General features: G+C 44.2%; 3 protein-coding genes across 3 annotated transcripts; all 3 read right to left on the reverse strand.

Moving 5' to 3' along the window:
• Positions 1-63: 63 nt before the first annotated feature.
• Positions 64-6,788, reverse strand: LOC111236778 (microtubule-associated protein futsch-like). Its single transcript, XM_022765634.1, has 8 exons — positions 3,353-6,788; positions 2,866-3,114; positions 2,224-2,315; positions 1,751-1,819; positions 1,458-1,604; positions 1,134-1,268; positions 849-971; positions 64-209 (listed from the first exon to the last, which is right to left on the reverse strand). The coding sequence occupies exons 1-8, from the start codon at positions 6,582-6,584 to the stop codon at positions 195-197; spliced, it is 4,062 nt and encodes a 1,353-aa protein (XP_022621355.1). The 5' UTR covers positions 6,585-6,788; the 3' UTR covers positions 64-194.
• LOC111236798 (protein Ycf2-like) lies at positions 6,611-12,881 on the reverse strand. Its single transcript, XM_022765658.1, has 5 exons — positions 12,733-12,881; positions 9,002-9,288; positions 7,559-8,912; positions 6,988-7,213; positions 6,611-6,644 (listed from the first exon to the last, which is right to left on the reverse strand). The coding sequence occupies exons 1-5, from the start codon at positions 12,815-12,817 to the stop codon at positions 6,611-6,613; spliced, it is 1,986 nt and encodes a 661-aa protein (XP_022621379.1). The 5' UTR covers positions 12,818-12,881.
• A 2,240-nt stretch (positions 12,882-15,121) lies between these two features.
• On the reverse strand, positions 15,122-20,906 carry tbrg4 (transforming growth factor beta regulator 4). Its single transcript, XM_022765652.1, has 11 exons — positions 20,833-20,906; positions 19,855-20,323; positions 19,417-19,737; positions 18,859-19,033; positions 18,260-18,417; positions 18,019-18,129; positions 17,779-17,923; positions 16,831-17,070; positions 16,573-16,684; positions 16,333-16,447; positions 15,122-15,684 (listed from the first exon to the last, which is right to left on the reverse strand). The coding sequence occupies exons 2-11, from the start codon at positions 20,257-20,259 to the stop codon at positions 15,583-15,585; spliced, it is 1,884 nt and encodes a 627-aa protein (XP_022621373.1). The 5' UTR covers positions 20,260-20,323; positions 20,833-20,906; the 3' UTR covers positions 15,122-15,582.
• Positions 20,907-22,906: the final 2,000 nt, after the last annotated feature.

Here is a 22,906-nt window from a genome sequence, read left to right on the forward strand (position 1 = left end):
ATGAATAACACCAAACTATCTGCAATCTGTTCACTAAAATCAATCTCATGGTGCAGTCACAGCCCACGTTGGAACAGACTTTATTTGGCAGATACTGGGGATGCAACATACAGTAGCAGCGATACAGAAGAGTCAGTGGCGTTTAGGCTTTATAGGCTGGGAGAAGGGGGATCAGGTTTCAAATTGTCCTCCACTCACATGGTCAGCTCCTACACATAAAAGGAAAAGAAAGATGGAAGGAAAAAAGAGGGGGAAAAGATTCAAGTGAGAAAAATGTAACTATAAAAACAATACAACAACAAATAAAATTCAGATGGTAAAGAAAACGGTTGCTGCGTTTCATTTATTAAACTAAAATAAATACCAGTGTCCTCCCTACTATTGAGTAAAAAACATGAGCCAGTCTAGAAGATATTACATTGCTTAAATAAACAAAATTGTCTAAGATACTCAGGATGAGAGGCTGTGTTTATACTAAGCAAACTTTTGCCAGCGGCTCATAAGGTTTCCCACCCGGTCAAGTAAAAAATCATGAGAGTCACTTAAACAACCCCAGTTATCTCAGTGTGGGGTGTTGCTGCCACCTAGTGGGCATGAAACAGCACTGATGACCTACAGAACTGTAGAGGTTGCTCAGTTACTGGGGAGAAATTGTACTTGTCATTTGTCCTCTGCTCCTTCTCCTCTACCAGCCCCCCCCCCACAACACCCCCCCACCCCACCACCACCCCCACCCACCACCACCCCCCACCCCCCATCGGCTTAGACTCATTATTTTGTTCACACCAGCTGCCCTCCCTCTACCCTCTTCCTCTCCCGCCCCCTCCTTCCCCCTCCTTCCTCCTCACCATGATAGCATTCACAATGTCATTCTTGTTGTGTTTCAGCGCACGGACGGCCTTGGCTCGTGACACATTAGCCTGTGCCATCACCAGATCAATGTCTCTCTGCTCAAGACCTCCCTCGTCCACCTGATGTAGTGAAAGAAAGAAAAAGTCAGAGACACAGAGACATATGAAGGATAAAGTTACAGCAACAGAATAAAGGATTTTACAGAAATGTCAGTACATACTGTACATACTGTACTGACATTAGTGTGATAAATAGGCGTAAAACAATAGTTTAGACAGTACCTCCTCTTCCTCCTCCTCACTCTCTTCCTTGATGGTGAGGCTGGGTGGGACAGGTGGGGCCAGGGGAGAAGAAGTCACAGGCACCTTAAATTTCTCTGCAGCTGCTTTGTGAGCCTGCTGTGACAGGTCCTCAATCTGAGAGGAAAGGAGAGGAGAGGAGAGGAGAGGAGAGGAGAGAGTGAGATATAATACATGTACTGAAGGTTAAATAATGAAGAAAGAAAGAAAGAAAGAAAGAAAGAAAGAAAGAAAGAAAGAAAGAAAGAAAGAAAGAAAGAAAGAAAGAAAGAAAGAAAACAAACAAACAAACAAACAAAGCCTTACCTTTGCCTCTCCAAATACAATGTAAATGTCTGATGCAGGGCTTTTGAAGACATCAGGTCTGCTGATGACAAACAAGATACTCTTGGACTTCCTAATGGTGATTCTGGTCACACCATGGACCGGCTTTAGACCCAGTTTAGACATGGCCTGCATACACATACAGCAGCAGAAAGAGTGAGAAATAAAACCAAAATAGCATAAATTAAACACTGATTTCATATACACTTACACAATAAAGCTTTAATATTTTCTTTGACTACTTTACTCATGTATTTTTATACAGGCAGTCTGACCTTGCGAGCCTTCTTCTCACTGCGGCTCTGCTTTGGTCTGTTCAGCCCTTCATCTGCAGAGGAGAGAGACTGAAGGAAAAACCTAATATCAGTTACTTTACTATAGTAATGTTTGATATTTTTATATTTACATTTTACTCATTTGCCATATGTCAATTTGGCTGATATCACCAAAAGTAACATAAACATAAGATGAGTACAATCTTGCACCCAGTTAGGTTTTCTACAAAGAAAGGTTGTACACACTATTTTGCTGTTGCCAGGCGATTCTGTTTTCTCTTGCACACAAGGGAAGTGGTTTTATGTTTATAGCAACAGCAGAAACAGGCGTTTAAAGAGCTTATCATGACAAGCATAAAAATTCTTGAACTTCAGCAACTGAAAATTGACATGTTTCAGGCTGTCACTGTGTAAGCAATTACAGATAATCTGTTTTTACTTATGTTTCCTAAAAGCAGCATGAATTGCCTCACCTGGGGCTCTGATGGTCTCAGTGGCTCCGGCTCCTCTAGCTCAGGCACTGACCCCTCACTCTCAGACTCATTACAGGAAGCCAATATGGAGCCTACACAAGCATATATTCAACACACATACAGGTAAGTGAAGGGTATCATATCCTTACTGCCATAGAAACTAATCACCATAGTAGAAGTGATGAGAGTCTGTCTCATTAGTGTTATGCTGATGGAGAGTGTTCATTATGAAATTCAAAAGCTCATCTAATCAACACCAGGGAATTGAATTAGCCTACGGAAAATAAATTTAATTATATCCTAATACTATATGATTTCACATTGTACGCAAGGTGCCTTTGACATTGACATGGAAAAGCTCAGGGAAAGTGTCATCCATAATTCAAACAGTGAATTTTGTAAAGCTGAGTTTTTTGTGATGTTATCTGTGAGAAAAACATAGCCGTGTTAGGACACTCTGTCCTGTGTGATAACTTCATATTCAAACACAACTAAATGTAATACAGAGTAACAGTGATTGTTGTTGTGCAAACAGAAAGAGAGATGGAAACAGGGCAAAGGAAAGAAGGGGTGGAGTGTACAACCCAAAGCAAAAGAATTTTAGGGGATTTCTTTTTCACGCAGGAGTCGGAAACAACTCACAATTGTTTTTGAAGGATAAGTCAATCTCTTCAGAAATCTTATGGCTGTGGTTGATTGGACAGCCCGACTGCCTGTCGGTTATCTGGTGGCCAGAGAAAGGCTGTATCTCCCGTTTATTCGATGGACCAGACTCGTTCTGCAACGATCCATTTCTGTTTCCTACGACTCCTCTGGGCTGGGACCTGTGACCACGTCGAGGCAGTCCACCATCATCCTCACTGTCTGTCTCCTCCTCAGCCAAACTCGGACCTTACAGACCACACAATCATTGATCATATTTGTATTAGGAGCCACACACTTCACACAACAAACCCTCAAACCAACAGACCAGGGAATATAGTGGGCATTTTTTCTTTATGATAACAGTCTCAACTTGCAAAGCACTTTTTCACTGTCACCACAACTGACTGTAACAAAAGTTTAAGTAATTCCTCAGTGTGTATTGCGCTGTGATATCAATCTAACTAGACATAATTTCTGTACTCACCTCTGCACCGGTCTTGTGTGCTCCATGTGCGACCTTGCTTGATTTGTTTGTGAGACTGGGTGTTGAGATTAGGCGAAGAGGACTGAGACTGGGGACAGGGAATGGAGTCTGGAACACATGCTGAATCTTGAGCCCCTGACCCAGGTGTAGATGATTCCTGGGTAGGCTGGGACAGGCTTAACGGCATGGCAGTGAAGAATGAAGGTGACGAGACACTTGTGGCAGATGGAGCTGATGGAGAGAGGACAACGGCGACCTCCTGGACGTCGTCGTTGTCGTCGTCGTCGTCATCGTCGTTGTTAGGAAGAGTTTGGGAATCTGGGGGTTGTTGTGTTGTGGGGGTGGGGGTAGAGCAAACGGTAGGAGTGGTGTGGCATATTGAAGACTGTTGCTGAGCTGAGGGGACAGGTTGGGATTCCTGCACAGGTGTGGAAAGATCTCCCTCTGGCTCTGTTGAGGCACAAGGTATAGGGGAGGAGGAGGAATCAGGAGATGGTGAGGAAGGAAGTGGAGTCAGAGAGCATGATATGGTATCCTGGGTAAGCGTGCTGTGGCCAGTATCTATGTTGTTGTCATTAATGTCTACTGTAATTCCTCTCTGACTATCAGATAGTGGTCTGTTATCAAGCACTTCCTGTTTCTGTTGTAATTCTTGGTTCAGTGCCACCACAGCATTGAGGTTGTCTGGGGTATGCATGTTTGAATTGCAGTGTCCGTGGGTAGGACTTTTGACATCAAAACTGGGACTGTTATCCACCTGCATTTGTGAACTAGACTCTGCTTTGTCCGTCTCAGATGTCCTCTGTTGACAGTCCACTGATGAAGCTTTGTTGTTTGCCTTTCGACCTGCCTTAGTTTTAGAATTGTCTGCAATCCCCTTTGACCACCCATCTGCTGTGGTATTTAATGGATCATCATTCTTTGGATCACCAACAGATTCAGGGCTAGAGTCGGCGTGACTGTCTCTCTGAGATGCCCTGTGCTTGTTCTGCCTCCCTCTCCTCCCTTTCTTAGCAGCAGTTGGTTTATCTGTGCAAAATTCCCCTTTAGGGGTGTGACACAAAAAGTGCTCTGGGCTACTCTGTACAGGAGAGGTTTTTCTTTCCTTTTTGTTCTCCTCATCTTTCTCTTCACCTCTCTCTTTTCCCTTCTCTTCCACTTTTTGTTCATCATCTTCTTCCCCTGAGTCACAAACAACACATGGCTGTTCTTTGAAGGTATCCTTAGTCTTTGGTTCATCGACAAGTCTGTCAGTCACATCGCTTTTCTTTTGACCTTCAGTCTGAGGCTTCACAATCTCTGGTTCTGACAGAGCACCAGTATTTTCCACCTTGTCTTTGCAAGCTCTCCTTGGTCTGGAGTCATTAGATTTACATTTAGGAGTAAAGGAACCAAAGGATCCATGTAGCAAAGAAAATGCTGTATTACTCTCTGGAGTGATTGTCTGACACTCTGGACGAGTGTGGCATCTTGATTTATCTGCCAAATCGAAGTGGTTTTTTGTTGCAGCTGGGTCCATGTGAGTTTCAACGAATGGCACTGAGATGCTACAGACACCTTCCTTTGAGGATGGTGCCTGTGATGTGTCTGATGTCTGGTTTATGGAGCCGTCTGTCGATTCCTGCTCTTCATCAGCAACTGTGTCAGAAACCTGAGGTGGCATCTCTTCTAGTGGAATATTAGACACAGACTCATTAACACTGACACTCACACTCTGGGGTCTCACTTCCTCTGATAGAGCATTCAGACTTCCACACATGGCTACTTCCAAAGAGTCAAAGGCAGAGTCATTGTTATTGTTAGAATTCTTCCAAGTGTGTTGTATTGTTGTGTCTGTGTTATCTCCATCATTGTCTGGATTTAGATTACTGACATCGTCCTCTGGGAATCTGGAGCTTCCATCCTCTCCTCCACCTGCTTCTGAGATCTCCTCAATGGACTTCCAACGGGCCAAGTTGGACTCAGCCGCTCCCTCTTCTTCTACCAGTTCTTCATCTGCCATCCGGTCCCTCTTTCCACACAGACTGTTGTTATCTTCCTCATCCAGAACAGAACCCAGATCATTGTCATAATTTTTATATACTTCACTGCTCATGTTGGGAACCACAGCCGTCTGTGTGCTTTGGCCCGTTGTGTCACACATGAGCAGACTCTCTGCCTCTAACTCATACCTCTTCCCCAGAGACAGGGAAAGAGACTCTCCTGCTCCCCAGACACCAAACTCAGCCCCCGAACCTAATCCTAGACCTAACCCTAGCCCGATCCTGTCATCACACCACGCCCCAGCTCCAGGAACCATCTCCTTGCTTGTGTCTGTTTCTGAGTTTTCCCTTTTGGGTGAAATGGCAAGGGGGGAGTGTGGAGATCCAACAGCTCCCAGCGCCCCCTCATCAGTACTCAGGGTGTTTTCCCTCAGGTTCTCCTGGGCAGAGTCACTGGGGCAATGTTCAGGGGTCAGGGCCAGATTGTCAGCAAGTTCTGAGATGATCTCTGGAGAGACAGAAACAGGGATATTACTGGGGTTGGGACTAGGGTCTTTAGGGCAGGAAAGAAGGAGAACACCTTTATTCAAGTCATTGGTGGCAGTGGCCATATTAACAGAGGGACCAGAGTCAGAACTTCTACACTCTAAACTCATGGACTCAGCTGAGGCATTCCCATTCTTCTGGTCAAGCTCAATGTCAGAATCTCTGTGAATACTGGGCCTACACATGGCCTCAGCCCCTCTGGGCACATCAGATTTATTGGAGAAAGACTTTGATAACACTAGTCTAGTTGCTCCAACAGTCCTTTGGCTTTCTGGCTGATAATTACGAGGCTTGATGAGCAATTTGAAAGAGTCCCTTTCTGGTTCTTTGGTGGATTCCTCCTCTGAATTGTCATTGCTCTGTTGCAAATCAGTGTCTGTCATCTGGGGATTTTCCTCGGCCAGTTCTTCCAGAGGAAGGGAACTGTTTAGATCAATTGTCTCCTGTGTGGAAACGGCAGCAAGAGAAGAGGTGTGGAACTCATCAGCTGGGTCAGGAGGAGCCTGAATGACAACAGGGGCGGTGGAGGGGTTAACATGAGGGCTGTCTTCAGGTTCGTCAAGAGGGTCGGAAGAACCAGAGATATCTATCATTTCACTCTCACTCCCAGTGTTGTTTGGGTTGCTGGAGGACTCTGGTTGACAAGAAATAGCTTGTGAAGAAAGGATCGGTGTCTGGTGATCCACTGGTTCCTCTGTGCTCATTTGTGTGTGGAAAGGTTCTGTCTCACTTATTCCACTGGTAGATTCTGGTTGAGGGTCTGGCTGAGGTTCACAGGGTTCAGGTTCATCCAGAGGTTTGGGTTTTAAATTGTTATCCAAGGGGTGGGCGCCATTGGCTTCAGAAAGACAGGGGGGTTCGGAATGATCCAGTTGTTCGTCTGTGCTCAGTTGTGTGTGCAAAGTTTCAGCTTGACCTGTTTCAGTGGTAGACCCCTGTTCAGGTTCTGTTTGGATGTCAGTCGGATCAAGTGCATCCAAAGCTGTGGGTTCTAGTGATTGTGCATGCCTCTCAGTGCTGTATAGACGTTCATCTTCCTCCCCATTATAGGAGGCGGAATCTAATGAGTCATCTGTATCATCTTGAAAACAGAAGGATTCGTCCAACCCCTCATTGATAGATGTGTCTGAAAGTGAATGAAGGAACGATGCTGAGCTGTCCTCATCTGTAGGATCCTCCACTGCTTTGCTATCACACTCCTCCACATCATCATCGTCCTGCTCTTCCTCTTCCTCCTCTTCCTCCTCTTCCACCACTTTCACCTCCACCTTGGCTTCCTCACCTGCCTCATCGTGCTCGTCACCGTCATCATCTTCATTATTTTCATCATCGTCTTCACCATCAGCAGCACCGTTAGCATTGCCATCACCATCATCATCATAATCGTAATCATCATCATCGTCATCGTCATCATCATCGTCATCGTCGTCATCATCGTCATCATCTTCAACATCTCCCTCCTCCTCTCCTGCTGCATATGCATCAACATCCTTCCCTTCATTTCTGTCATGAACTTCAATTTCATTCTCTTCCTCTGTGGGGAAGAGGGTGATTTCCATTGAATCAGCCTTAAAGATAAGGCTAGTGTGGAGGGGGAAGGAGATGAGGGAGGCAGGGATCATCCTTTCCTCCTCTGGTATATCATCAGCGCAAGCGGCCTGTGAGATCATGAAAGAACTGGGGCCGAGCCTATCGAAGGCTCCGGAACAGAAGGCATCCAGGGGGGTGAGAGGGGAGTCAGGGCTAAGACTAGATGAGGCCATGGTCATGTTCTCTATGTCAGGAGTCAAGGCAGTGGAGGGTAGTTGTGGGTGGTCATCCATCTGTCCATAGTGTTCATCTGATATGCATGCCTCCAGTTGCAATTTCAAGCCTGTCTGCATGGGTCTAGGGTACTCTATTCTGTCTGAACCAGCCTCTTCCAATGGGCAGAGTGAGCTTTCAGACTCTCCTCCATCCTCCTGGGAGTCACTGCTACGGCTACTACTGCTCCTTAGAGGGGATGTATCCTCAGTCACCCAGCATGGACGACAACTTTCTCTAGAAATCTTGACCTCTTCCCCTTTTACAGCCTCTTCCTCCTCGAGGATCACTGTCCCTGTTATACCTATCCGTGAATTCCTGACAAAATCCTCAGGGCGGTACAGGCAGAAGTCCCCTGCCCTTTCCTCCTCTCGTTCTGGTCCCACTTGTCCCTTTTCCTCCCCAGCTTCATCTCCAATTTCTGATAAGGAGCTCACAAAGCAAGCAGGGGCCTCCTGTGCTTCCTCTGTGAGGAGCAGATTGGGAGAAGTGGATGGGGAGGTGGAAGATGTGTAAGAGGAGGTCCAACTGCCTCCCTCCGCCGTGATATAAGAACCAGAGGGAGAGGTGAGAGGGGAACACAGGTCCTCGCTGTCTGAGGGAGAACCAGGGGAGAGCGGGGAGGCTGGAGAGCCAGGATATGAATGATGTTTAAGGTGTGAAGAGCGGGAAGCCATCTTGATTGGGGTGGAAGGGGCGGTATAATACAAGTCAGGGTCAAGAGATGAGGGCACACCCACTCGTAGAGGGTCAACAGCATAGGCTGGTTCAGAGAAGGACAAAGCAACTGGACAGGCAAGCTCCGAAAAAGAGAGGGAAGGCACTTCGTTTTCAGAGAGGGTTTGAACCTCTTCCTGGTTGTCTATCAAACTGTCATTGGTCGTGACAGGCTCTGGGGAGGATGGGGAAGGTAACAGGGGTTTGTGAAAAGGGGAAGGTAGTGTGGCTGGGGGCTGCACAGGGTCTTTTTGCTGATCCTTCTGTTTTTGAGGGCTTTGGGCTCGGCTTTCCTCTTTGCTGGTCTCCAGCTGAGTCTCCTCTGCTTGTGCCTGAGGATCTGAAAAGCTTGGGATAGCCGGCAAAGGGATAGCCTGACCACTCGGCTCAACCACGGGTTTCCCTTTCTGGATCTCTGTTGTTTTGAGCAGTGTCTCTTGACCCATCACCACCCTTGTGTCAATGGTTTGTGGCTCTTGGTAATCACTTTCCACCTCAGACCCGGTCAGGACCTGGAATAACACATTATACATACATATTAAAGTATGGTAGCATATCTTGTGTAAAAATCCAAGTATGCTCATACACACATAACACACACCTTGATTCTCTCCATCTTAACAGGGACGAGGCGGCCACACGGTCCATGACCACCTAACTTTCCCGACAATTTTGGCGTGTTGCTGTTGCGATGGTCAGAGCCTTCAGGTTGAGGTCTTGGAGAACCAGAGGAACTAGGTGTTGCATGAAATATTCGTGGTCCAAATGGAGAGGTGCATGCTGGGAGTAGCTTCTGAGGAGTGCTGGGAGAAGGGCTAGAACCACAATCACTAGGGGAGGAGCCACTGTCACTAGGGGTGGAGTCAGTAGATGGGTGTCTGGTCATGTCTGAAAAACAGAGAAAGCAATGTAGAACAACAGTTTGAATAGAGGGAAGGAGTCATTGCATCAAGATCTTGAAATACGAACAAATTTATGGTAAATTTTAACGGTAGTAAAGATTTAACAAAGACGTGAGTCATTCAACTGACTGAATTATCTCAACATGATCATCTGTTATTGATATGGAAGGCTACACCTCCTTTGGTGTACAATAATAGACTTTTCATCTCTTCAGTTGAACTTTATTTTTCTTCTCCCACACACTAACTCAGAGAGAGCTACAAAAAATGTCACCAGAATGCCAGTCAGAGGATTAAACAAATGTCTTTCATATCTGTATTTCACTCCAACCCCATAAATGAAAAGCAAAACAATCACCAAGACTGAAAACAAAGACTATAAGCCACCAGTTTTGGAAAAAAAAATTGAAACTGAATAATGCTGCCTGTAATGGTCCACTGTAGGGAGGACTCAAAACATGTAATTGGAAAACAATGTTTTCTCTCAGAGTTTCTCTGTCTCTCATTTTGTATCAACTTGCACAATTGCACAATTAGCCAGAGGCAAAAGGAACTCTTATTGAATTACAGTGTTCTCTGTCCCCTTGTCCTTCTAGACCATCCTATCATTTTCATAACAGTCATCAGTAATGGGGAAGTCACTGAGATAAAATGACAGGATGACTGAATGCAATTGGGTCAGGGGTGCATTGAGGGAGACTCATGTAGGAGTATGAGCTAAGAAGGAAAAGAAGAAGGAGGGAGATGATGGGATCAAAGACTGTATTCTTCTTTAGTTTCAGTTCCACTGATCATCTTTAATGGTTTTTTTAAGTCGGATTGATTACCATAACACAACACTATACATTCACTGAAACAGCCCAAGAGGATGTGGCATAAGCCTGTTTCTCTATAACACACAAGGAGAGAACAGGGCAGTTGCTCTCTTAACTGGGCCATTCCCACGGTGACCTCAAGCCACATGCTGATTGGCCATTATAACACACAAGTGGCTCAGCTTGGTGCCAGCCACAAATGCACACACCCTCACACACATACAAAACATTTGCTCTGCCAGGAACTCAGATATCACTTACTGATTCACTCCCTGTTCTGCAGAAGCTCTTTTGTCTCAATTCCTTAGATTTCTCTAAATCTTTCCCTATCTAATCCTCTCCCCGGCCCTGCTTTATACATGAATATATATATAGATGCTGCTCCATTGTTTCACTTTTATCTGCATCTCTTTGCTTTCTTCTCTCGCCTCCATGTTCTTTTTTTTTTTTTTTCTCTGCAAATACTAGAACTCCTTCTCCTCCCTCGCAGCTCTCCTGTCCTGCCAGTGGTGATGGCGGATGCAAGCATCAGCACTTAGCAGCCCTGCCTGATCATTGCCCCAAGAACAAGCTCTAGGTGTGTTTGTGTGTGTGTGCTGAGTCATGCCTCAGAGATTAAAACCTGCCACTAATCAGAAAGATGCTCAGTTAAGCATGCACAAAAGCCAACTTCTGCACATGTATAGTACAATGCAATGTGATTGTTTCCTCCTTCAGGGCCTAATAAAAAGGCATCTACCTTATACATACTAAATCAAGCAAAGCAACACACATATTAAGCATATTTAGAAATACTGTATCTTCTTCCCTTATATGCTATGAACTGGAATCAAATGTAAGAACTGCATAATGTGGGAACTGCAGTTTTGGCTGCTAAATAGGCCAATGATATGTATTACGTGTGTTAGCATACAGTAACTGTCAGCTTCTGCCTCTTAGCTGCAGACTCAGTGCAGCAAATACGGGCGTCAGCCTCTCTTTCCCTCCCTGGCCCAGCTTTGGAGTCTCCTCTTGGGGGAACGCAGTGAAACTGAGCACCAGGCTTGCCCATATACGAGGAGTAGGCCGCAGCAAGCTGAGCAGACTGGAGCTGCGTCACAGAGGCTGCAGCGCTGTCAGCCCCAACGGGGAACCTCTATTTTAGCTACTGCTCAGACTGAGCCATGAAGAAGAGACACCCCAACAGTCTCATATGCTTCTTTGTCTTTCTCCATCTCCACCTCTCATCTTATTACTCATAATCACTTCTGTAACCTCTCCTTTTTCCTTTTCCAGAACACCAGTCGTAATCAGAGCATCCAACAATTCTCTTTCCTCCCTCCTCTGTCGAGATTCAGGCCAGGAGAGCTTAAAATAATTTCAAGCCTAAGAACAGATGAGGGCAATGATGAAGTTAAAGCTGTAATGTGTCTAAAACAGCAGACCTCTGTAAACTATCTCCAGCAGAGAGGAGGCAGCTTTCTCACTAATAGGTTATCCATTATCACTGTCGGGTGTTTACGATAGTACCCCCAACAACTCTAGAAGCTATATTATGCAGTAATTGTCAGAGGGAGCGTATTCACAAGACTTTGATCCAATGAGGTCATTTTCACTCTGAACATTATTGCCTGACTAATTAAGGGGACATGAATAAAATCATTAATAAAATCTAATTAAGGGGACATTAATAAAATCTTGACCTTCCCAATCTCTCATCTCCCAGTCTTACCTGCTACCATTGCTCTGTCCTTCTCATCATTTGTGTGTAATTAGCCTACTTATTTCATGATTTCACAACTTAACAACAACATAAGCAATAGCTGACGATAATTTAAAACAGTTGGAAATAAAAACGCCAGAAGCTGTTGTTCTTGTGTGGTTGTGTTTGTGTGTTCCTACAGAGTGCTCTGCCATGCTGCTGTGTCATGTTCCTGCTGAGGCTGGGGGGAAGGGAGGAGCCACTCTACGCTGTCCTTACAGCTTGTTAAACTGATGGAGAGATGTGGATGTGGGTGCGGATTGGGGCGGCACTGGGTGCTGAAGATGGGGCAGCAAGAGGACGGATAGGGGTGAGGAGGCCGGGGTAAGGGTGGGGGAAGACAGTGCTGGGATTCTGACGACAATGGGGGCTGGGCATTTTGCACAAAGGCTTTTGGAAGTCAGTGGTGCATTTTAGATGGGAGATTGTTTGTTAATTGGCATTTTAGTATTGAGAAGTGCATAGAGGTGGAGTGGGAGTTGATAGCTTTGGGGTGGAGGCTTTTTTTTGGGGGGGGGGGCTGCTATTAGCCAGGAGCTTGAGGGGGAAACAACATGCAGCTGAATCACAGCTTACTCATTGCACATGTCAACAGATATACAGAAATGACCCAGGTTGAAACTGACTGTTCTCCACATGGCAGTTTAAAGCAGATTGTGATTATCTAACAGACCCTTACACTCACTGGCCCAGAAGTCACTATATATGTGCCATGCTTACTGTCCTGCTAACTCTCCCTCCAGCCCCAAACAATTTAACACCATACTTGCTCTACACTATCTTTATTCTCTCTTCCGAAATTTGTCTTCGATCATATCTATCTGCTTATTTACCTAATTTTTCCTTCTCCATCCCCAACCCCCAGAGGTCCTACCTGGTCCAGGGAGCCCTGTCTCCTCAGCTCCCTGCTCTGGATGCTTGTCGGCGGGGACAGATCTGTGAGTGCTCTCCCCCGGCATGCTTCTCGCTGGCTCTCTTTGGCTCTGACGCAACAATAAACCATACAGCCGGAACAGACAAGGTGAACAGGGAGAGGGAGTGAGAGTGAGAGAGTGAGAGGGAGAAAGCAGAAGAAGGGGAGGGGGGGGCTGGCTGAATGCTCAGCGACCCAACACTCAGATCTTCCCTGCAGCACGTGTCTGTGTGTGTGTGTGTGTGTGTGTTTGTGTGTATGAGGCAGAATGAGACAGACAGAGAGAGAAAGATGGAGAGTGAGAGATGGGAGTATATGCTGGTCTCTCTCTCTGTGGTGCAGCACAGTGATGCTGCTGTTGTGGGCGTGTGTTTTAGAGCCTCATGATCCAGTTCATCTGAATATGTGTGTGTGTGTGTGTGTGTGTGCGTAAAATCTGAGAGGGAGCTGCAGTATTCTCTCTTGATGCCCAATTCCTGCCTCCCCTCCCTCCTCCTTCCTCCCTCCTGTATCTCTCTCCTTCTTTTCTGCCCCACCTCCTTCTCTCCCAGCCAAGCAATGACTGGATCTTGGGAGATGATGTCAGCAGATTTCCACTGCTCTCTCAGTGCTGCCCTCAACTTTATAGGAAAGTAGAGGTACTGCAAAAACAAGAGGAGGATGGAGAAATTAAGAAAAGGAGGCTGTTTCACGTAAAACACAACCAACAGAGGAAAGAGAAACTCAAAACACAAGAGAGCAAAAAGGGCAGAGGCGAAAACTTGAAAGTATTCTGCTAATTATACCTTCTGCCTCCTGCTCTGATTGCATCCCTGAGGAATCAACAGGGAGACATTTCTCCCTTGGGCAGCTAGAGCATCTGTTTGTGCTCTCCATCTTAAACACCTCTCCAGCACTCTTACATGTTCTCTTCAGTTTTCCTCTACTTTTATAGATAACAAGTGAGGGGGGAAAAATAGATAGAAATAGAAAGAGATAAAGGGGGCGGCAGCACTGAGCCAAATGATCAGCAATGGTAGTTTCCATGACAACCCAAAACTTCCCATTATAGAGTGCCAGCTCAGCAGAAGTGATTGTAGCTTTACCGGATAATGTCTAATGGCTTCCGTGCAATCCAGTTGACGTCAACAAATACGGCTGCTGACAAGCATCACTGCTCATAAAAAGAAGAAAAGGTGTTTGTGGGTTCTCAACTCACATCTTGTTCTCAGGTTGTGGTTGTCCTGTGCACAGCAGCACCCCTCAGGCATCGGGCAAAGGCAGAGTAGAAACCAGATGAATATACAGTATTTCAAAGATATTGAATGGCACATTTTTCCATCTTAAAAAGAAAATCTTGATCTGATGTGTTGGACAACAATAAAGCTGTTTCCTTTATTACTAGGGGACTTTCCAATGTAAAATATTTCCATATCCTTTGTTACTTAGCCTTGTCTGAACACACACATTGCCCACTGCTAACCGTTCAGAGAGGGGAAACTGTGACCAAGGAGTTCAACGCTGGAAGTGCTAGCTTGGCTCTTTGTCAACAGTCCATCAATTGATCCATTAATCCCTGAATATCAGGAAGCATGAACCATGCCCTCTGGATCATGTGATGGTGTATCAGAGTAACAATTAATTTTCGTGTTTGTTGTTTCCTGTTACCTCATTTGCCATTCTGGCTTTGTGTTATCCTTTGGCTCCCACTCAGGTTAAGTCATTTTCTCTCCTCTGCCCTGGCTTGCATTAGTCAGCCTTCTTCTTTTTGCCACTTAGCAGCCTGTGAAGTCAGAGGGCTGCTGCTGCCCATGATGTTGTGTAAGCAGTTTCAGGCCGGCAAAGGGTTCATCTCACCTTGTCCCTTGATGATAATGCTGTTCTTTAACAAACACGCACATGGACGATAGATAAAGAAAAATGTATTAAACATTCAAATTTAACAGAGTACTTGAAGAAATGAAACTTTTAAATACGACTTTGTCCATTACCCAAACATGCTGTCTTTATTGATTTGAATTCCTTTGATAACCAAAACGTTGGGCTGCTAAAAAGAAATTAATTACTTAAGCTCTGGAGGAACACAGTAACAAGTTGTTACTCTGTGCTGATCCAATAAATATTTGCTAAAAATACTAATGCACTTTGCACACACACACCAGTACGCCAGAGAGGTGTGCGAACTGGCTGTTAGATGTGAAATGAAGCATCCTCGGTCTGAATACCACACCAAATACAATACACACTGTATGAACACTGTACAACCCTTTAGGAAATGTGCACATGTATCACACACACATTGCCCTACATACTGAATCTGAATCCTATAAGGGCTTTAGTCAATCTGGTGAGAATTAAAAAAAAACAAAAAGCAGCAATAAAACAATTTATTCCATCACAAGCTGACTCCAGACACATTCAGAGATAGTTAAGTTATTCCAATCTATTCACATGCTGATATTAAGCACAACATTTCGGCCAAAATTCTACAAATGGCCCAGGTGGTTCTGTTTTGACAGGTCAGACTTGTCCTTGATCATATCATTTCAACTGAACATTACTGTGTTTATTTCTGTCACTCTCTGGCTCCAAAACTCTTGCTCGTCATCACCATGGAAACAGGGAAAGCCCCACACGTTGCCAAGGGAACCAGAGTGAAAATATGATTTCTTTTTTTCTTTTTTCTGATAAAGAACGGGAGAGCTCTTCTGCAGTGCTGCTCCGTTCCAAGTGTGAACGTGGGTGTATGTGTGTATTCCCTGTGGTCCCATTTGGTTGGGAAAGCTCTGATTTAGCTGAGCCTGCAAAAATTTCATCAAGACTTTGCCCAGTTCACTTGGCCATGTCCTCGGCCACAGCTTTCCCCATTTTATCCTTCAGGTACGCCAGTTTCTGCCAGTCTGTCTTCAACTCCAGCCACTCATAATACGGCACCTGAAAGAGGACGAAAAGGAAGGGTTTGTAAAACATTTCTTTAAAAGGCTAATGAGCAAGTAGCTCCTCATTACAGATGCTCTGTGAGAGCTTAAGACGCAAACGCAACTGTAAAGATCATTTTATTAACCTATTCATAATGCAACACTGCAAACCTGAGAGGGATGTGATGCTACTACTGGTTCAGGAGATTGTCCCAGATGAGAGTGAAAGTGCTTGGATTGGCCTAGATGAGGCAGAGCTGCAGCTGGAGCTCTATTTATACCACTGACTGCAGCGGGACCCACCTGACACTCAGCTCTACCAAAGTATTAGGTCCATTGTTTGCATGGGCTTAGCCTGTCAGAAACAGCAGCTACAGCTACAGCTACAGCTACAGCTACAGCTACAGCAGCAGCAGCAGCAGCACACCTTCTCTGTCTCTGTTCACTCACTATCACAAACACAACACATTAGAACATTTATTTTTCGACTGGCTTTGATGTGTGTCATGAGAAACAGATCTGGAAACCAAAGAGCTCAGTTTACCCTATATCGAGAAAATAATTTGATCACTGTTAAAAATAAAATAAAATAAAATAAAATAAAAAAAAGCTTTTACTTTGAAGTATGTAAACCACAATGACAAACACATGACAAAATCCCTACCTCCACTGTGATGAAGCCAGCCAACTGAAGATGTCGCTTCATCATGACAAACCGCCCCAGAAGGTCTTTACTCTTTGAGCCAAAGTTTGGAAATTCCCAAGCTATGAACGCAATCCTAAAAAAATAAAAATAAAAATAAAAAAAAAAAACAGATGCAGAGGAGTGGAACAGAGAGCATAGTAACATAAGACAGCAAGAGAAAAAAAACCCAGGCACACTTGATTCTCTTCTATGACTCACCGGCGTGACCCGACAGGTAAAGCCTGGTCTCCTCCTCCACTGGGTAGATGAGTTGCTTTCAGCATTGAAATGTCAACTGGTTTGTTGTCACAATCCACAACCAGCTCACCATCTGAATGGAGAAGGGCATGTTAGTTGTAAAAAGAACTGTGTTGAATATTGCTTTTGGAGTAGATGTCCAGTAATGACAGGAAAAGACAGCGTGATTATATATGTAATCGAATCTACCATATTTATGATCTACCACGGTCCCCTCACCTATAGTCCATCCGAACACAGTGTCGACCCCAGTGCGAACAGCCTCTGTCCTCCCACCCACCAATGTCTGTAATGCCTCTCTTATACTGCTCTGCAGGGGGGAGATGGTGGCCGGAACATGTGGGGCAGTCAGGGAGGATGGAGGATCTGAATCTGAGGAACCGGGATGCTCTAATTGGAGAGTAGCAACAATGTGGAGGAACTTCAGCCGGTAGTTCTCCACTCGGACTGGACTGCCCTCTGTAGACAGAAAAAAAACAAGAAGACTGTTTTAGTAATCAATGCTGTGCTTTATATCTGGGAGAAAATGGGTTTAATGTGTCTTTCTAACCAGAAATCTATTGGAGCTGCACTGCCATCTACTGAGCCAGAATAGTATTTTGGCCTTCACATCCCAGAGTCCTCAGAGACCACAGTATTTCAAATGAATGCATAAATGAGTCATATCATTTCTATGCTCCCAAACAAAATATCCCCCACACTTGGACCTAATAACCTATGATAAAATAGGAATGTCTGATGCAAGACAAAAGTATTGGCTCATTCAGAAAAGCTTATTAAACTGTGTTACTGTGAGCACTATGGTCTAGTGAGAATATATTAGAAGTTCCAACTTCTTAAAATGTGGGCATTATCGTTATCATTATTACTTATGGTTTTTATTTCATTTGAATGTCAATCTTAACAATGAATTTGACATGCTGATTAGTTGTACTAGTGTCATGTTGTATTGTTTGTGCCTCAAGAGCAAGTGCCTGAACCATTTTCACCAGCCTCTCCCAGTTAAGAGAAGCAGGTGCTGCACTGCGAGTTTCTCACTGACAGTGACGTATGCAGCAATATGTGGGTGCTTACCTGTACTCATACGAAGTGTGTATCTGCATATTTACAGTATAAATATGCACATCGAAAACACACAGGGTAAACACCCACGGCTCTGTGTCTTACCTGACAGTTTGGCGATGTGATTTTGCTGTGTGAGGGGGATGAGGTAGTGGGGCTTGGCCTGCTGCAGCACACACAGAGACCAAACCACATCTGTCTGCAGGAAGGGCTCAAGGCCAGAGAGAGACTCCTCCAGCACAGAGTGAATCTGGACACAAAGGCACACACACAGGGCATACATTCAAGGAAGAAGCAGAAGCAACCAATGTAAAGCCAACAGGCAGCTTTCAGTGTCGTTAGTACCTTGTTAAAGAACTCTTCTCCTTTGCTAGGCTGGAAGCCCAGTCTGGCAAAAGTCATGAGCAGATTACAGAGCTGAAGGACACTGTACTTCTCACTGTTTGCCATGAAGTGCTGATGAAAGATGTACAGACAGAAAGTTACACAGTGACCAAGACATATATAGTGGTTTATCTGACATTAAAGAATAAGCACTTGTCAAAATCAGCTGAATTAGAGTTAGTCTTGGAGGTGTAGGACTGACCACAGCAAAGGCCTCGAAGAGAGGGATGTGGAGCCATTTGAGGAAGCCCAGTGATTTAGCACAGCGTGTGACATCAAAAGAGGTGAGCTCAGGGACTCTGGGCAACAACTCTGAGGCCATTCGCTGAAATACTTGAGAATGATGGAAACTCAGCTTCGCTACAGAAGGGCAAAGACAAAGATGATACTGTTAGCGTTGTACAGCATGTTACTGAGCAGACAGTGCTTGAATCCCCTCTGATTTGCACTACACATCAAGCTTAACACATGAGATTTTTTGCCACAAGCCTTACATAATGGTGTACATACTAAGATTTATGATTCCAAAACATATAAAAATAAAAAGATTTGTTAAGTACTGAGGAAACAAAATGTTACCAACAGAATCAACTTTCATTTAAAAAGACTAGAACAAGTGACTTTCATAGATTACCTCAGAAAAGCTCAGTGTTAAATCTAACTAAATATAGCACCAGCAAACAGGGGTGACGTCCCCGTCCATCACCCTTTAACCCTTCACAGGTCTAGCTTGAAACTTCCCGCAATTAATTTGGTGTATGCATGCCTTTAACATTAATGGCTACCATATAATATCATTACCATAGGCAAAAGCCATGTCCAATATGAGCGGAGTGGTGTACTCTGACGACGGCTTCTGGAGAAGATAGTAGGACAGAGCTCTGAGCAGCGGGACACATCTCCGGCTCTGAGCTGCCAAAGACACACAGACTTTGCAGATCTCTTCTGTTGAAAAGCCCTCTGCAAGCTCCAACGCCTGCATCAGATACAGGTGGAAGGTTATCACTGTGTGGTTCAGGATTATGGACCAATTGTACCAACAGCTGCTGGAGCTCTCATAGGTTAAAGTTAGATTTATGCTCCAAAACATCCTCTTCAAAAGGTAGTTTTGAAGAAGATTTCTTAACTTTCTCCAGACATAATGATTTAGGTATATTCTAGCCTGCACAGTGATTGCGACATTATTATACATTTTCTACTATATGCTTGCATTTTACGTGTAAATTAATTCTGCAGAGAAAAACAGTGTCAAGCTTTTAAAGACAGTAATTCACATTTAGTTCCCAAACTACCTGGTTCAACTGGGACATTAACTGTGTTCAATTGTAATGTTTTTTTTTTTTTTTTTAACTCTGATACCTTTTCCCCTAATCTGTCTCTCAAAGTAGGTGACATGCGTTGTCCTTTGGTGATCAGTCCAGTTACAGTTTTAGTATCAGTGATTTCAGTCCAGCGCAGTTCCAGTTGTTTTAATGCAGCGTTCACTAATACAATATCCTGCTGTCCCTTCCTCTTTGCTCCCCAGTCTGCCAGGTGACCCAGCTGCTTGTGGTTTAGCCTGCGCACTCGCCACAGGACCTCTGTCTGGACAGAACTGAGAACTACATCATCAGAGGGCAAACCCATGATCCAGAGAGCTTGCAAGGCAGACACTAGATTGCCATTCCACACTGAAGATATCTGGAAGAAAAACACTCAGATAAATGAGTAATTAATATTAACAGAAGAACTTGGATAAGATGTTAATGATCTTACACGATGACAGCGCCAGTTCACCTCCGTGTCTGGCTTCCTTACCTGCCGAGATAAGGTATTCATCATATCCTGTAGCCTTGAATCCACCATCAGCTCCGTAAATTTGCCCTTCGTCTGCATCACCAACAGAGCCCACTTCATCAAAGTTTTAGCAGCTTGATTACTATTGTTCCCGTGCTCATCCCAGATCCGCAGGACGTCCTCTGGTAATTCTGCCTTTACCACCAACTCATCCAGCTTGGTGAGTGTGGGTAAGATTGGAACGCTGTCATCCTTGGCAACTGTCTTTCCATCACACATTAATCTCTCCGTGACCCACGGCCAACCCTGAGCCCTCAGCACCTCTGCCGGCGAAGCCACGGGCAGAGGCAGGCGCGGGGCAGCAGCAGCCTGAGAGGAGGCCCTGCAGAGCAGACGGGCACATCTGCCCAAGAGGCGGCTGGCCATTCTGTCTGAGGGGCAAGATGATGTCCAAGGGTGGAACAGCAGAGAAAAGGTTCTCTCATTCAATCTAAAGGAAAGACACATGTCAGCAATGAGCTGAACCCTCGTTTGCTCTATTTGCTTTAGCAACAATTACACACAGTCACATATTCACCTTCATGTCTACCAAATATTTAACCCATGTTTCTCTGGTATGACAGACATGGGGCTCTTATGTAGTGTAATGGTTGGTTGTAATGGTTGTGTAACCCATAACGCAGGGTGAGGCACACAATGACAGTAATGTAGCTGCGTTGACACCAGCGATATATTTGTTACAGTAACTTTGGCTGAAACGACACCTCTCCTGCAGTAAAGGTGATGTTACATGAACCGGCAGTATGGATGTTTCTACTGACATGTAACTAGGGGATCTGTGATGTAACGTTAAATCCTGACCTTGTCACGGGAGGGAAGAGACGCTGGGAAACGCGTGCCACCAGCAGCGCGTGAACTCTTTTCCCCTCACAACACTCAGCTTTATTTACAAAGACAGAATCCGATCCGATCTCACCATCACAGCGATATGTTACTTACCTGTAGAAAGAGATAACTTCGGTCAAAGATGTTCACATGGACCTGTCCGTCAGGGATAGTCGCGGAAAGATGACGTTTGCTGCAAGGTGTCACGTGATCGGCGTACGCAGCTGTAATTGGTTCGACTCATTGCCACTAAATTTTGATCTGAAGTCGATTAAAAGGTTTTTTGTTTATTGTTTTTTTCCGGTGGTTTATATTTCGGTGGTATGAGGTCGGTAGCCTTAGGTGGAGTTTTCAACCAGTGTCTTCTTTGTAAGGCAAGTCGCCTAGTTTACTGTCACAAGTCGCGTTACTACGGAGCCCCAAGCGGCCATGTGCTGTGAAAAAGAAAATATTTAGGTGAGCATCCATGTGAATACATTTCAGCAAGTAATAAAAAAACACTTTTGCCGATTAATTCATCCACACTGTATCTTTATTTCTGAAGATCTATCAGTCACACGGGTTTCATATTTTAGGCAATTGTCGCTCGATTCTATCAATTTCAGGCATTTAATAATGGCCTAAAATGAAATTATAGGGGATGCATCAGGCTACTTGGTAGCTACAGTTGGTTCTACTGAATAATGCATCCGCTCCTTAACAGCAAAGTAAGAAAACATTTAAACCTTTAAACATTATCCCAACTCTAAACACATCGATGGCACCAAATACTTCGCTCTCTGAGATATTGAGAAATTAATGAAGCCTTGCAAATGAAAGAAATGCTGCTTCTAAAACAATAATTATTCTAAATGATGACCCTTGAGGGGCTCCATACATTCCTGCTCTGGTTTGATCCGTAGGTGTTAGTAGTGAATCAATTGTATTGGGGATATTGGGCTTATTCAGTAATTGAGTATGTTAGCTGAAACAAATGCAGTCTAACCTTAATAGAGAATAGGAGGGCCTTCTTTTGGACCCCACTAATTGAATACAAATTTATTTAAGAATATGCACTGTATGAGCTTAGAATAAAGTATTTTAAAGGGTCACACCAACAATTTAGTAGCTATTGCATGTTGTTAAAGCTGGGCTACTTGCATGAGACAGATTTTAAAAAGACTTGTTAAAAATCTAAGCAGAAGACGTTGAGATATCCTGACTGGATATCTTAGGAGACCTGGATATCTCTCGACTCCTCAAAGTCCAGAAATGCTGGGTTGACGTTTAAAATGATGCAATGCAACTCAATAACGTCTTCCTTTAGACCTTTCTTAAGAATTCCTTCACAAATTAAATTTTCAAATCATAACATGTCTTTTCCAGAGACTATGTCCCTGTTACTGATAATGCACACACTTAGCTTTCTTGTGATTTGGGTGAACCCTTTAATTTAGCTACTGAGGTTAGGAAGAACATTTTAATGTGTGTGTTAAGGTATGTGTGTTGGTCCCTCTATCTATATCCCTGTCTCTCATTCTTCTCTGTTACCCATCATCCCCTCTATTCACTCCCTACTCACCTGTCAACCCCATTAATGTGTCATTACAGCTGATAAAACCACGCTGATAACATTGCTTTGATTGTACTGTCACTCTACAGTATACAGTGCAGTACAATATTGACTCTCTAAAACACAACTTATCTTACCCGGCTGTTATTTACCCAGCATGCAACATGTTCTGGGAAGGAACATTTAAGGGACGGGGTGACCTTAGCTCAATTTTTACTCATTACTCTTCCTCTTATACCAGTTCATTATACAATGTATTGGAATCATGCTTTTTTAAATGAATGTTTGTTCCTGTGTGGTAGAGTAATTTGTCTTACTTTGCAGTATTTAAATGAGTAAGTTATATGTGTGTGTTTGGGTGGAATATTTCTTTACAAGTAGGCAATATTACTAATGACCTGGTATTTTATGATGGAGTAACTGTAATTTGTGTCACTGCATTTCTAACAGTGTATCTTATCTCTAACATCTGAGAAGAAGAGACCTGCTGATGCATGTCTGATATAATGGCACCATCAACGCCCTGGCTCAGAAAAGAGGAATGCTGCGCCTGGATGTGAATAAACACCTGTGTTCTTAATATTCTTGATTAATCATTCACATAATGGATTTTTACTTCACTGAAAGTAAAATCTG

The sequence above is a fragment of the Seriola dumerili genome, unplaced genomic scaffold, assembly GCF_002260705.1.
Source record: "Seriola dumerili isolate Sdu_G_001 unplaced genomic scaffold, Sdu_1.0 BDQW01000723.1, whole genome shotgun sequence".
In the NCBI taxonomy this organism is placed as follows: domain Eukaryota; kingdom Metazoa; phylum Chordata; class Actinopteri; order Carangiformes; family Carangidae; genus Seriola; species Seriola dumerili.